This window comes from Ischnura elegans, chromosome 1 (assembly GCF_921293095.1).
Source record: "Ischnura elegans chromosome 1, ioIscEleg1.1, whole genome shotgun sequence".
In the NCBI taxonomy this organism is placed as follows: Eukaryota; Metazoa; Arthropoda; class Insecta; order Odonata; family Coenagrionidae; genus Ischnura; species Ischnura elegans.
Window position 1 is genome coordinate 163375058 of NC_060246.1, and position 15391 is coordinate 163390448.

Genomic DNA, 15391 nt, shown 5'->3' on the forward strand with positions numbered 1-15391 from the left:
TATAGTCTCCCTCTGAATAGTCCCCTCCCCCCCTAATTTCGAGGCTTCAGTTTTGGGAAAAATTAAAAAAATGCGTCTGAATATAGTCCCCTCTGTACTTTTACCATTGGCATTTTTGGGAAAAAAGGGGGGACTATATTCAGACAAATATGGTATTTTCCTCCAAAATGGAGGAAGTCGGAGCTTCAATGGAGATCATCAATCTCAATGGGATTTCCATCACTTGTAGGTGAAGCACCAAGGTGGCGATTTGGCGCTGTGGAGGAGGAGGAGGGGTGAGGAGGTGGGGACGCAGAGGCTGTTCCTGATGGTGCTGGCGCTCAGCGACGTGTGTGGCGTGCATTTCCTGCACTGGGTGCGCAACACGGGTAGCTGGCTAGACATTGGCACCTCTCTCTCGCACTTTGTCATCCAGGAGGCGATGGTTCTCTTCCTGCTTCTCCTCTATGGGCTTGCGTGCTGCCTCATCCCGTCCCCCTCCTCGGAGCACTTTCCACTGCGTGAGGGAGCGTGGGGAGTGCCCGAGGCCAAAAGCAAGAGGACGTGACAGCCTATGTCTTGCTAGGGAAGGTAATAGTATTATCAATTGCAAAGGAATGCAATGCAGGCCAGGCACCATTGTTGTGTGCCATTTTTATCAGTGTGTACCATTTTTGTTATTGTTGAATTTTTATAAATAAACGTGGACATTTGACCTTTTCAAGCTTAAACAATATGTTGACAATTCTGCTTCTGCACATTAGTGGTATAATACATATTTGGGATGAAACTGCCAGGTGTGGGAAATTGGTCTTTGTGGTCTACGAGTCAAAATCTTGGTAAATTTATGGATAAATTTTGATTGCAGTTATGATACTTGCTGGGAAGCCACTCTGAACAACCATGCAAGATGATAAGGAAGAGAGTATGAAATAGAGGCACTCCAAGGATAGTGCAAGGCTTCAACGTCAGGGGGTCTATCTTGACTGGAGAGTTGTTTGAAGCTGTGGCTGTAACCAAGGGTGGATCCAGGATTTTTTGGGGGGAAGAGGGAGGGAGGGGTCACAAGAGTTTGACAGGCAAATGGTCTTTTCATATTTGAAATTAAAAACAACATACAGCAATTACTCTACTAAATATTCTCTTTATGTTTCTATGAAATTAAATTATTGAGGGTCAGTAAAACATAAAACAAAACGAACACAGTGATGACCATATTAAAAATCTTATCTATTCCTTGAGCATCTGTGGGGGGGAGGGGCTTGTGCCCCTCCCCTAAATCTGCTTATGGTTGTAAGAATCCACGCAAAGTGGAAGGGCAAAGGGCTTTGCGTGGCATTGGGCACCGCACAAGAACGGAAAGCTTGCTCTTCACAGAGAGGCCGTGAACCTCTCTCTCTTGTTTAGGTTACAATGTTCGGTCAACATTAGCCATGAATTTACTCATGAAATATGTAAATGAATTGTGTATCACACATATGATGCAACCATTTCCTCTGAGGAGGAAAGGTCGAAACTTCTCATTGATGGGAAGAAGAAAAGGAATTCTTGTGTACATACAAAATACTGAAGTGAGTACTTAATTCCAATTTACATTGTTGGAAATGCTTCTTGATTTCATGAAAGCTGTCTTCATGAATTTCACATGAATGACTTTATGTGACAAGATCTTGCCACCAAGTACATAATGCAATCGGGGACATCACTGGGAATGTAAGCAAATCGGGTGAAAGGAGAAGATTTAATACTGTCAAGCAGTGGCATTATTGGAACCACGTAATGAAGAACGGTTCAAATGTCACAAATTAGCAGCATTTTCAGTTACAGCAAGAGTCCATTGTCTCCCATGCCTCTCTGGTCCACTCTTTCTCCATGTGTGGGAGATTTCTGTTCTAAATTGATTTAGTTCAAATACGTAGGCGGCTAACATTGGATTTTAAACTTGTATTCTAACTTTCCTATTAGATTTCTTTCCTGTTTGCTTGAATTTTTTTCTTACAAATAATGTACGTAATTTGACATAATCCACTGTTTTGGAAGTAGTCTTATATTGTCTTTGAAGATGCTTGCTAAATATTTTTTGGTCTTTCTGGTAAAAGATGCCAGCACACAGTTTTCTTATGGAAGAAATTTTCTGAGTTTTTGTATGTTTGCCATTGATAAAAATGGGTTTATTCACCATTTAATAGCTTTGTTTTCTGTTAGTGGGGCTGATGCCTTGCATGGCTGCTGTGTTCTCTCCAAAGTGCACATTTTCAATGATTTTGGTCGAGTGTTGGTTACTTGCACACCAGCCAGCCATCCCTGGGTGGCTGCCTAGCCTTGCCACCAGCCACGTTGCTACAGGGCCCGTAAGGCTGGTGCCTCATGGAGAAAAATGGATGATGAGTGCACAGCTCAGGATGCTAATATCTCCTGTGCCCCATAGGAATTGTGACACAGAAAATTTAATATTTGGGCTCTTATGACCAAAAGTCTACCATCTACGGAATTTCATTGAAATGTGTGGAGTGCACCTTGTGAGGGTCCTTTGTTAGAGGCGAAGAGAGGCGATTAGTTTTAGGAAACATTAATCAGGTTAAATTGCCAATCTCGTCTGCGAAGGATGTCAGCTTCATTGCCATATCTTTTGAAGCATTACTTGAGAGCATTGAATAGGTGCTTCCAGTATATGTTGACTCTCCGGGATGGTCCTTGAAAGTGCACTGCCACTGTTTACATCTATCTTTGGTTGATAAATATTTATTTCACTCATAGCTGATATATCAGAGCATATGTCTTGGAAGCCTTCACATAAAATATTGATTACATTAATTGAAATCTTTACGATGCAACAAGAATTTACAAATCTTTGCAAGACATGATTCTTGAGATCACCTTTACAAAGCTTTGATTTATTTCTGGCAGATGTCAGACACGTCATTTGGATACGTGTATATACACAATACAATTTTACCAGGGGTCTGAGCCCCCCAGAGATAAATCCAGATACACTTCCGACTGCCATGGGGTCTCCCATGACCCAAGTAGATGTACCTAGTTCTGTTTTATGATTGTATTTAGGAATTATAATTGGATATTCATCGTTTCCAGTGCTCTGGAAAACCAGGAAGACTGGGAAATCTCAGGGAATTTTATTTTCACTGGAAATATCAAATTTGCCCTGGCATTTTCTGCAGTGAGCGAGAAATTTCAAATGCAAGAAAAGTCCAGTTTATGAATTGATGACCATAAATTTATTACTTTATTACAAACATTTACAATTGTTCACCTGACTTTTGGATGATTGTGATTTTTCTTGTGAGCTTACTGATAAGAAGAATTGAAAAGCGAAATATGTATGAAAAGAGGTATATTTACATGGGTGATAATTTACAAAATCAGTGTTTCATGTGAGAGTAACCGTATGGACTCATTCTTCCGTGGCATCAGCGGTGGTGGTTTTCTTTCATTTTAATCGCCTACAATCCTCGGAGTAAATATAAGCGGGAACGATTTCCGTCTTCTGCGCCTGGGACTGAAATCCCAATCCCCAATCTCTCCTGTCTTTCTGTGTTGTTGTCCCATTCCTTTTTGCATCTTGTTTATTTCGATCGAAGAATTTTATTTGCATCAACAATTTTAGCACCCACGAAGAGGTATCAGCGTTTCGATAAAATCTATTTACAATAATATTTCAGAGGCCAACATTTCGGTCTCGTGATGGTGATTGTGTTGGCCTGAGGTGTAGCCCTCCTTCCCCATATACTCTCTCTTGGTGACCGCACCTCGCGAACGAGTGCGTTCATTTCAGTGTCCGATGGTGGCGTTGGTGGTGGATCGGGCGTGGATGACGTGTTCGGGGTGCAGCGGGATGCGGATGAGGCGCAGGTTGACCTCCCGCGAGTTCACCGTGTTCAGGAAGTACTTCTGGAAGCGCGTGGAGAGCAGCCAGAGGGCGCCGTCGCCGGCGTCGTCCACGCGCAGCTCCGCGGCGAACTGCAGCCGCGCCTCGTCGCTAGCCACCACGCCCTGCGCGCCGCTCGCGGGGTCGTAGAACGCCACCGCGTTCTGCTCCACCGGGGCAAAGTACACGCGGCCCGTGCGCCTGTCCACGGCCAGCCCGGCGCCAGCGGACGACTTGCGCCCCACGAGCGTGACCGGCAGCTGCTGACCCTCGCCCGCGCTGAAGTCGCGAAGGGCGGCCGTCTCCACGGAGAAGAGCTTGTCGGTGGCGAGCGGCTGGAAGTAGAGCTGCCTGTTGTCGGGGGAGAGGGCCAGCCCGATGATCCCGTCCATGAGGGCGAACGTCTCGCCGGCGATGGTGTACGATCCGAAGTCGGGGTCGGGGTACATGGCGAGGTCGGAGACGCGGCGGACGACGTCGCGTCCCGAGTCGTAGACGACGATGCCCGCGACGGCCGTGTCGCTCATGTAGAAGACGAGGCGGTCGCAGTTGGGGTCGGCGTGGGGCCCGGCGTCGTCGATGGCGAGGTTGGTGAGCAGCGATGAGGGCCGGAGGGCGGCCCGGGGGAAGACGACGGTGCGGACCGGTCTGTCGGTGGCCAAGTCGAAGGCGATGAGCTTAGGCGTGCAGACGGGCACGAAGCCAGCGAGGGAGTTGGTGAGGCCGCTGTCGAGGACCCAGAGGCGATTGCATCGGTCGGCGCGCATGCGGTACACGGACACCAGGCCGGAGCAGTTGGAGCCTATACAGAATGCGTGGAAAGAGATAGATAGGCCGTTTTATATAAGCAGTAATAAATCATACACACATAGAGAACTTGGCGTGATATACCCAGTACCAATATGCCAATGGGTCATACGTTAATGCGTTCGTGAAAACATTAGACCTTGTGTAATTGACTGGAAAATTACTGTGAATTTCGATCGAATTTGAATGATCGGGAACATTGGCATATAACTTTGGGATGCGCTATATCGTATTAATTTTTTTATGCGCTTACACGCGACCATTTTTTTATATTTTAACCGTGAATCGTAGGAAGAGAAGCCTCTATATGAAAAATTACGTGGATGCAAAAGGTTTTTGAGAAGTGAATTCCAGGAAAGATGTGGCTAAGAAACAATTAAAAGTCAATTTCGATACCATATGTGCGGCAGTTAGCTGCTATAAATCCGAAGAAGAATTGATGGATGGCGTCTTGTCCACGCTATTTTTGTATTTAAACGCCCCGAAACTAATTTTTCGTTAATTCTAATTTATATTTATTTCCGATAATTTAAATAAACCAGCTTTAAGCCATGACATAAATTAAGAATTAAAATAATTGATAAAAAATTATATAATTATTTACACTTCTATGTTTGATCGATATTCATGGCACTATGAAATGAAAAACTCAAATAGCCGGTTAGTGTCTCTCAAAGTTTGTCCACCTCGCAAAAATGAATCAAATCACTGCGTTGGTGTGCGGGAAGGGGAGAGTTTAACTGCAGGGACCAAACCCCAGCGCCTCAACTGGGAAAACCACACTCACGCATACTTGCAACCAAGCAAGAACCGTTGTGGAGACTGAAGGGAGCCAATCCAAAAGCCCGTTTTACACGGGGCACGTACTTGCACAATCTGACGTGTGTACGAAGGCGCAGTCAAAATTTCGTCGTGTAAAGCGAGACTCGCTAGAACATATGCGAGAATGCGTGGACGTGATAAGGCAAAAGTAGCCCCTGTTCTAATTTCGTTCATGCATTCGCGCAATTCCTCGCCATTGTAGAAATTAATGCGGTTCTAACCTGCGCAATTCCGTGCCCCGCGTAAACGACCTTAAGGCTTCCTCATCGACAATCTGGAATCCTTCGAATAGCGGGAGTGACCCTGCCAAGGATGCCTAGTTGTTGATGTACGCACTCACGCCCTCGCAAGCTATCGGAAAACAGTTACACACCGCAAATGGCTCCAACACTTGGGGAGAAATTACAGTTGCAATAGCTCTATAAGGAGAGCGCAGTCGGTGCTCAGAAGGCAACGAGGGGACGGTTCTAATGCGTATTTCGGCACACTTAAGTGTCCCTCCTCGGCGAGCTGAAGGAAAAGAGGCACTTCCTTCAAAGTCGAAAGTTAAGATGACGGAAGGGTAGTCTAACAAGTTTTACAAAACAACAACCAACCAATAGACAAGGGGTTGATCTTCAGGGCTGTAGTCACCCGAATTGGAATGTAAAACTTTCAATCAGAAATCTTTAAGCGAGGAGTTCGCCTGCTAAGAAGTATGTAGTACTTGTAATTTCTCGAACTATGCGCGTATGATTGAAAACCTTAGACTCATAATTGTCCTCGACAAAGGCACAAATTATTATCGTTTGCGCAGTGGCGCAGCGAGGGGGTTGTTTTGGGGGATAAACCCCCCCCCCCCCCCAGAGCTCAGAGAAATTTTTAAGTTTAATCCATTTTACTTATTTGGGTCAGTATTACTTATAGATTAGTTTTAGGATCAATCAAACATCCCTCAGAAAGCCATAAAACACGCCATTTTGAACCATTATTCTTAATTTTTTTCTGGAGGAGGGCCCCCGCAACTCCTGCTTACCCTGGCGGGTATGCAATACCCCCTCACCCGTAAGTATTAGTTGCGCCTAAACCCCCCCCCCTCCCTAGCCTTAATTCCTAGCTGCGTCCCTGCGTTTGTGGTCCAAATCTCCGATATTTGTGAAGGTTAAAGTGTTTACAAATCATCGTAATATCTACAAAGGAGGAAAACCGGCATAAAATAAATGTACTTTCTAGTCCAATCAGTCGATAGCGTGCATTAATAATTCAATCAGAGTTAACTTAGGTTGATGTTAGCAAGAATTCTGAGGGTTCAAGGCGAACCCTACTAAGGGTACAACGCACCGGGGCCCGGAACCAAGCGCGAGGCTTATACGCCAGGACACCCGGGGAGGGGCTGGAGAGGAAGGAAAAAGGAAAGAGGCGCCGCACAGTGGGCGGAAATCGGAAAAAGCCGGACAAAATTCCAAAATGGCTTTTTTTGAGTTATAAACTTGAAACTTCGCAGGTATACTCAGAAAGGATTGAAATTTATGGATATGTACTTCATTTGACATAGATCCTACCCGTTACTGAGATACAGAGGCTCAAACGTGAGCAAATTTCCATAAAAACGCCTGTCTTCAATTTTCTCTTAAAATCTTCTTAAGTAAGTGGATGGTGAAGTTATGGGTGGATTCTTGCGAAATAAAAAACCACATAATCTGTTGGCATGGTGTTTTTTCTTTAATTTTCCGTAATCTTAAAGAATACCGTCCAGAAATTCTTACCGTACAGTAACAAAATGGCGGATACTGTTTTTCGACAAAGTTTTACATTTAGGTAGAGTTTCAAATAGGTTTTCGGCAAGATCGCGCGGAGTAACTTATATGAGAGCATTTGTTGAAGATTTCTTAAGGTTTCTATGCAGTTTTCTTTGAAATAAGTTTGCGTCGCCGGAAATGACATTGATTTTTCGACCGCGCGGCAGGGTTCGTCTCCGCGCGTCGGGAGTTGGATTAGCCGCGACGCGGTAAGGTCATTGAAGCTGTATGGGTTTTAACGCTCACCATTCACCGTTTTTATGTTTTTCTTCAAGACACCGATTCTCAAATGGTCTATGGTGTAGACAGTGGAGGTTTTTCATGCGATGTAATTGCACGTTTCATCGAAGTTGATTTCGTATTCTTTGGATACGATCGAAGACCATACTTCTATTAAAAGCGTTCAAACCTCGAAAAAGTGAGTTGTTTTCCTGGGACTCATACAAAAAGACCTAGCAGAAAGATACCAGCTGAGACCCTTATACCTTCTTCACTCTCCGATCCCTGACCCTCAGGATTCTACTTCGAAAACGGTCGTTTTATGACACCGCGGAGTGGAGCCTTTGACCGTCTTAACGGGGGTATTTCCACGGGAACTTCTAGCTTTTTTAAAATGTGTATCTTACCTTCAGTTCTACTTTATATCCATAAAATGTTTTCTTCTTGAGAAGAAGAGAATAATGTTCATAAATATGGCTGATAATACAGTGTTCAGTGACTTAACATAGCTACTAATCATGAAGCTAGGGCATAACATCTGATGGCAACTAAACAATCTAAATTTTATGGACGAAAATTATGGATCGCGTGACAATCTCATGTTCGGCACCTACAGTAAGTACTAGAAAGTTGTTGAAGCAGATACGATGAAGATAGGGTAGTTTAGGTAGACAATTCATCGGAACTTCTAGCTTTTTTAAAACGTGTGTCATACCCTCAGTTCTACTTTGACTGTGGTGTAGGAAAGTTAAGTTCTCTTGAGTGCGCAGAATTTGTGAAAGTGACTTGAATTTGTTTGCGGAGCGTAGAGATTTCAAACTTCCACTTGCCTGTAAGTACGTTTTTGAATAAATCCCCGAACATCTTTTTCAAAATAGTTATTTTAATTTATATTACTAATTTTTGCTGAAAAATTTCTTGGCATTCCTTTCCTAACTAAAATAAATTAAAGCTTTAATTATCAAATAACACTGTTTAAATTCCAATCGATACGACATATACAATATGTTGGAAGTAAGGACATAAAACTTTGTAGGGCTCACTGTTATTTAATTATGGGCACGACCCAGGTTTCGTAACTTGGTTAAATCGTCAGGTTGACGATGACCTGACGATGTAACCAAGTTACGAAACCCGGGTCGTGCCCATAATTAAATAACATTGAACCTTACAAAGTTTTATTTCCTTACTTCCAATGTGGAGAGGTTTCACAAAGTAAAGCCTGAAGTTATTAGTTATATACAATATGCATTCAGAAAATCGTATGAGGCAGTGCAGCGTACACAAACCAACAGAATATTTATCGATATCAGGTGTACGATATTTTACATCTCCTAAGTTATTCATACCCGACGCTCTTGTTCCGCAGATTTAGAACCTCATGATTCAGCTGTCCGTCAGTGTGTTGCAAACTAAAAACTATGGCTTTTCTTAATTTCGAAATGACTATACTTTCCTGTAGGATAATAAATTATATGGGTTTTAAGATTAAGAAAAAATTAGGAAAATAAGGTGAGCAATATAAGCATTACTTTTCCGTTGATTCTTGCGATATTCTGAGAACATTGAGAGTATTCTATGAATATTCCAGTATGCCTTCGAGAATATTCTAAGCAAATTCATAGGATATTCCTCTGCTGTGTGGGGGTAAATATGCGAATTTGCTTGTCAACACAAATATTGATATCAAATTGATATTTTGACAAAAATCTTGTTATATCGAGAAAGCGAGGGAGATTAGGTGGTGTTGACACAATCACGAATCACTATGGATGTGTCTCCACAAAAGTTGCCATCTTTGTATCGAACGGGACCTCGTCCAGACGGCATCAAAGGCAGGCTGTTAAACGACCAAGGCTGCTCTCCTGAACGAATCTTATCGTCAGTGGCTAATGATTCCACACCTCATTATATCGCGGTTTTGTGTTCTGAACGGAGCCGGGCAATATATAACGCGGGAAAAAAGACAATCGGGCTAATTATAGCGTGTGCTATTTGGAAGCTCCACCTTTTCCGGCATGGAATCTTTGACGAACAGTTTTTGCGGTCAATGAGAAGTTAGTTTACGTTACGTTTGTAGAGAAGCTTCCTTCCCTCGATGTAATTTTCCTTCTCGCCAATGTTACATCGTATAATTTATCTTTCAAAACATTTATAGCACCGTTAATATGCATATAATGTGGATATAATTCTATCACCAATCATCTCGACCCACTTGTACCACAACAGCAATAGTTAAGTATTGTTTACCTTTTCTGTAATAGCTGTTGGCAAAGTCAAGGACTTGTGCGAGTTATGATTTCAGATTTGTAGTTTTTCTGTGTTTTTTCGTAGTAATTCTGTTTATGTTTCCGTTATTCATTAAGCTGAACACACATGTTTTCATTAAAATTGCAATTTCATACATCTGAGTATGTTGAAACGCGTGGAAAAGAATCGTTAAGTCAACTAATGTTTACGTCCAAATTGTGTCTTGCACTTGGTAAAAATTGTAGTTATATTATTGCTACTTTTCTGAGACATGCGAATCTGACCCTAGAGAATCGTGTGGAATGTACTGTCGTCTTACCTTCTTATGAATGAACTCGTATAAGATAAGTTTAGTATGGCCGCTGAAAATTGTAATACATAAACTTTTAACTGTTGCGATGAATTGAATCTTATTACAGTTGTGCGGAAAACTATTTTGATTAGAGGCAACAATTTGCATAGATGATATGATAGATATTGCATTACAGTGTGTCTGCAGAACATGAGAGAGCGGATATTCATTATTATCCGAAGTAATTCTTTGTTTTCAGGCAAGCAAACTGTGCGTCGATTACTCGTGAATCATATCCATGAAATTTCAGTTTTGTAGAAGGTTTTTGCGATTCTTTGTGTGGAAAATAATTTATACTTGCAGTATGTATTTGTATATTTAGTCGACTTAGCAAATGAACAGCTGATCACGTATATTGTAGCGTTTTTTTCATTTAAAGTTGGAAATACTAATTTTTACGGCGAGAACGTGTGTGAGTTTGAAGTTAAATAAACAAAGCAGCCATTATTTCAGTCTTCAAGTTTGTCATTTGGGTAATACTAATTTTTTGAAAGAAAAATGACCGTCGCTATGCGCACGTTATTACGAGTCGTAGAACCGATTACTCGGTTCCGAGATAGGGCAAGTGATTATGCGGCCCGGCCTGTCGCAATTTATTGCCCAATGGCCGTCTAGAATAGTAAATTGCGACTGCGCCGCTGAAAATCTTATGGTTTCCGGTGGAATTTCAGTCGTGATTACTCCGTTCAGAAAACCAAATTGCAACCAGGTCATAACAATCCTTAATATTACGACTTTTCCCGGTATCTTTGCGAATAAGCGCGATCGCAATCCCATCCAGCATAACACAACAAGTGACAGCTTGTTAGAGCTGGGAGTATTGATTCGTTGTGAGGATTCGGTTCACGTCATTTGATTCACGACATTTGATTCGACTCGCCCTGAGCTTAGCCCACAACGCTCGCGTCTATCCTGAAGCATATATGAAAGAATTTATAAAAAAGACTCGGATTTCTTGAACCAAAGTTTTCTTTCGATTTAGATTCCTACGTTGTCATTAGTTGCTTTATTTACAAAATAGTCAGTGTAAAAAGTTAGTATAAAAATAAGTAAAATAAACTTGTCTTAAGGTAAAAGAGAACCTGATGCGTTTTTTTGTAGAGGGTTATTCGAAGTGGTTATTTAAAGCTCTTTTTTTCTAGATTTCAGTGCAATTTCAAAGAACAAATTCACTAAACAGATATTACATCGTATAATTTATCGTTTGAAGTTATCATTAGAAGGGCAATGCATTTTTAAAATTTTATAAACCTCGCTTATAATTCTCGCTTTTCAAAGAATTTTTTTCTCACGAAAGTGATATTTTTATTAAGTTTATCCATTTTAAAAAGGCCGTAATAGCTTCACAATCTATTTCCTTTGCTTGCAATTGCCTTTTCCCGAATCCTCCGCGAAGGAGGGGGCCCTATCACCCCACGCCACCCCTCATAGGCGGATCCAGGGGGGGGGGGGGGCACGGGGGCACGTGCCCCCCCCAGACCCTTAAAAATATGCTAGATTTTCAATACGGTCCCATTATCATTTCGTTCGTTTTGTATAACGAGGTATCCTTGTGCCCCCCCTGAACAAAATCATGGATACGGCCTTGCTTGTGCCCCTCCCAGAAAGAAATCCTGGATCCGCCCCTGCCACCCCTGGCTGAGGATAATGACTCTGAAATCTCGTTCCGTTGAAATGTGTCTCACCTAGTCCGTCAGGGGACTGCCATTCCCATCCCGGGTACGGCACCAGCGGTGGGTTGGGCGTGTGCGAGTTGCGCGGTACCACGTTCAGCACGGAGGGCACGCCCGGGTAGAGGCGCGGCACGGCCAGGAAGATGCGGTCGCGCGTCAGCTCCAGACCCGTGAACACGTTGCGCGAGGGGTCGTAGGCGCCGGCGTCGAATCTGGCGCCATGCGGCAGCGCGTAATCCAGCTGATTGTAGCTGAGGACCTCCTGCAAGGGTCCCTGCAGGGGTCCACGCAAGGGGGGGCCGAAGGGCAGGGCCGGCTGGTCGAAGAACGTCGGGAAGGCGGCGGGCACGAGGGCCGAAGCGACCGCCACTGCGGACACCAATATTAGCAGCCGAACCATCTGTGAATAACAGAAGAAAATCGCTCACTTAATTAACACGAAATCATAAAAAGAAAATCACTCAGGTTTAGTTAGGTATTTCATTTAAATAAATAAAAAATTCAAAACCTTTTTACATGCCCATGCGAGACACCTTCAACAGAAACGATTTTGTAATGCAATATTCAATGATCAATCAACAGCTTCTCTTCACGAAAAAAACTGGCGAAGTACCAGTATCGATCATTACTGGTGTTAAGGCCTGATTACACGGTGCATTAACACGTACAAGCTAATGCACGTGTGCGTGAATGATTTTGGTGGACCGGAACGGAACATGTACGAATGCATGAACCAAATTAGAACAGGTTCTATTTTCTGCTCATTCGCATTCGCACAAGTTGGGTGGTTACACGGTGCATTTTGGCGTTCATACATTTAGACATTAACCTGTGGGTGTTAATTTACCGTGTAACCAGGCCTTTAGATTCAGAGCGGAAATAATTTGCAGCAAAATTAATTTTTGATAAAAAAAATCTGACCTGGAGGTGTAGATCTGTTTTTTGCTTCACCTGTTATGCAAACTAATGTAAAAAAACGGAAAATTTAGTGAAGTTTACGGTTTACGATGACTAAACCATTGTTCTCTATGTCATATCTCGGCAGCGACGGATGTAACAACATCGACTACTTTCTCCTTTTCTCATTATGTATAGCTAATGAACATAAACCTGTTCGTATGAGGTGATAATAGCTCACGAAATGAAATATGCGATAAATCGATATTTCACCAAAAGAAAGATGGTCCTTTTGTCAAGGCCAAAAAAAGATGCAAAAGATTATCAGCTTCAGTCTGAAATCTGTTAAAAATAATGTAGTGGTATCGTTTGAATAAACTTTCATATTGGTCAGTGACTTAAAACTATATGGCCAATAAATTTATCGTACCTGCGTAAATGATGCTGATTACAAGAATGTAACTTCAGGGTATTCACCAATTATTCTAGAAAGTTAAGGATGAAAAATGTGCAAGTGCGGAGAATAAAATCATCAATACTCACAAATATATTGAAGAGTGGCAAAAATGTGAAGAAAAAAATCGCATCCGTGTGGGCTCGCAAACAAATCTTTCCATTACCAATCGTCGATGAGTTCTACCCTGTCCGAGACGTCTGTCACATCGTCCGCGGCTTCGTATTATCAATCTAACGTAAAGGTGACATGGAGAGGGATCGATAGCCGTCTCTGGGTTTGGGAGCCCGAAAGATAAAACTCCGTACCTTGCGAGTGTGGGCACGAGGTTCCCCAGTTCCACATCTCTTGGGCACCACCAGCCCCTCCGACCTCCTTGAGCTTTCGTTATTTTTAGTCTCCCTTGTTTTTGAACCTGTACGTAGGATGGTATTGCTCCGTAATACCATCCTACGCACGGGATAGTCAGGGGTGCCGACTTACACAAAATATTGGGGGGGCCCAAACCGGGGACCTTGCCCCGGTAAATTTTACAAGTAGTGAATTTTAAGTTTGTTAAGCATTTTAGAAGAGTTATATGATCAACATTAGAACCCTGATCACTCGGATCTCGATATCTGGACACTCCGGGGAAAATCGAAAAAACTGACACATTTTTTCCTCACATCTGTAATGAATTTTTGGGGGGGCTCGGGCCCCCTAAGGCCCCATGGAGTCGGCGCCACTGGAGATAGTCCTAGTGTATGGCGGCTTATCGCTGATATTTGTAGTTGTCAGAGGAATTTAGTAATATCTTGTTGGAAATGGGTGAAAGGCCTTGTTATTTTTATCTGGATGCTCCACTGGTTATGGAGCTGCAAAGAAAAAAGACAAAGTTTCCGGAGTGAAGGCTAAAAGTTTGTTCAAGGCTAATTTAAGTACTTATCTCGTGGTATTCGACGCTCGTCGCATGCCGCATCAACCCTGATAATTTCTCGCAACGAACAAACTGGTCGACCATTAAAATGATTCATGTGAAATCGACAAGGTTTTTTGATGCGACATGACGCAATTTTACGAAGTCACGCCTCAAACTATCCATTCGCTCATCGAATGGTTCCACGTTATCTTCGTTAGTGATATTTTCACGCATCCATCATATATAGAGGCATAATTTTTCTGTAATTGTCTATTTCATGTCAAAGTCATTGATTTTTACCAGTTAAAGTAAGTTTACGGCACTTTAACTTAAGTGCGATACGATCATACAATCCTAGCCTTGCATTTATAATCCTAGACAGAGGAAATGACAGCGACAATGTGGGTCTTACAGCTTGTCGTACTCTTTTCACTGCTGTACGACTTAATGATTCCAAAAGGCATTTGAGGGATTATCTAAATAGTATGTCCTCCGCATTATCATACCACATGCTATTAAAATTATTTTCCATGTGACATAGTCATAATATTCGTCATCGTTGTCCATATATATCTTCTGTTGCAAGTGAAAATATTAAGAAACTCCGATAATTTAAATAGAATTCGTCTGTTAGTAGCTTCACGTTATCTGGTGGCGCCGTGGTCGGCTTCAGCGTAGGTATTACGACGATGTGCGGAGTCTCTCATCCTTCAATTTTTACTATTCATGACCGCCCTCAGTGGCGTAAAGATCTTCCAGTGAGGGCCGCAGTTCTTTTGCATTATGTGCCAACCCACGAGAGATTTTCCAGGATTCCGCCCATTTCATTCAACCGTTGAGTGGAGTGCAGGTGCTCACAGAATTAGAGAAATGATAGCACTTGGTGTTCTCTAATAAGGTGATGTATGTACTTGGAATGGAATTCGGCCTTTGGAGTCAGCGTTGAATCGACGTTCCATTCGATGCGAACGCAAGCAGTTGGCTGACCGCTGAGGGGTGAGTGGAAGCGAAGCAAGAATTGGTGTCAATGGCACCGTGAAATTTCCACCACGGAAGAAATCGACCCGCAGCATTGGTTCGGAGTGCAAGGTGCGCTGACGCGATTTGCCAGAGAGATAGAGAGAGAGAGGGCAGTGTGTCCGCGTAAAACCCTTCCAACTGAATGATGATTCGAAGTGAAAGCTCTTAGTATGTGTCGGCCAATACGTGCTAGAGGTCAAAGAGGAGCGCCCAGAGAAACACTTGGCAAACGCATGTCGGTCACTCGAGATGAAAGCGGAGTCAAGTCAGTCCCTTGCGAGTGGTCTGTTGATGGCCTCGCATCGATGCGCCCGAATTCCAATCCAACTATACCATCCAAGTACACATATATCGAT

General features: G+C 42.9%; 2 protein-coding genes across 5 annotated transcripts in view; one reads left to right on the top strand and one right to left on the bottom strand.

The window, feature by feature from the left end:
- LOC124172970 (GPI ethanolamine phosphate transferase 1) overlaps positions 1-1032 on the top strand; it is a 29232-nt gene extending 28200 nt beyond the window's left edge. For 3 of the 4 annotated variants that reach the window (XM_046552523.1, XM_046552510.1, XM_046552516.1), the window contains exon 15: positions 230-705. In XM_046552523.1, the coding sequence (XP_046408479.1) occupies positions 230-547 (318 nt within the window). In that variant the 3' untranslated portion in view covers positions 548-705. Of the gene's footprint in view, positions 1-229; positions 706-847 lie in introns of those variants that run through there. The other variant, XM_046552502.1, reaches the window with a different exon arrangement.
- Positions 1033-3192: 2160 nt separating this feature from the next.
- Positions 3193-15391, bottom strand: part of LOC124172997 (protein yellow-like) — a 42066-nt gene continuing 29867 nt past the window's right edge. Inside the window, exons 2-3 of the mRNA XM_046552534.1 lie at positions 11779-12166; positions 3193-4667 (exon numbers count right to left, since the gene is read on the bottom strand). Of these exons, the coding sequence (XP_046408490.1) occupies positions 3769-4667; positions 11779-12166 (1287 nt within the window). The 3' untranslated portion in view covers positions 3193-3768. The remainder of the gene's footprint in view (positions 4668-11778; positions 12167-15391) is intronic.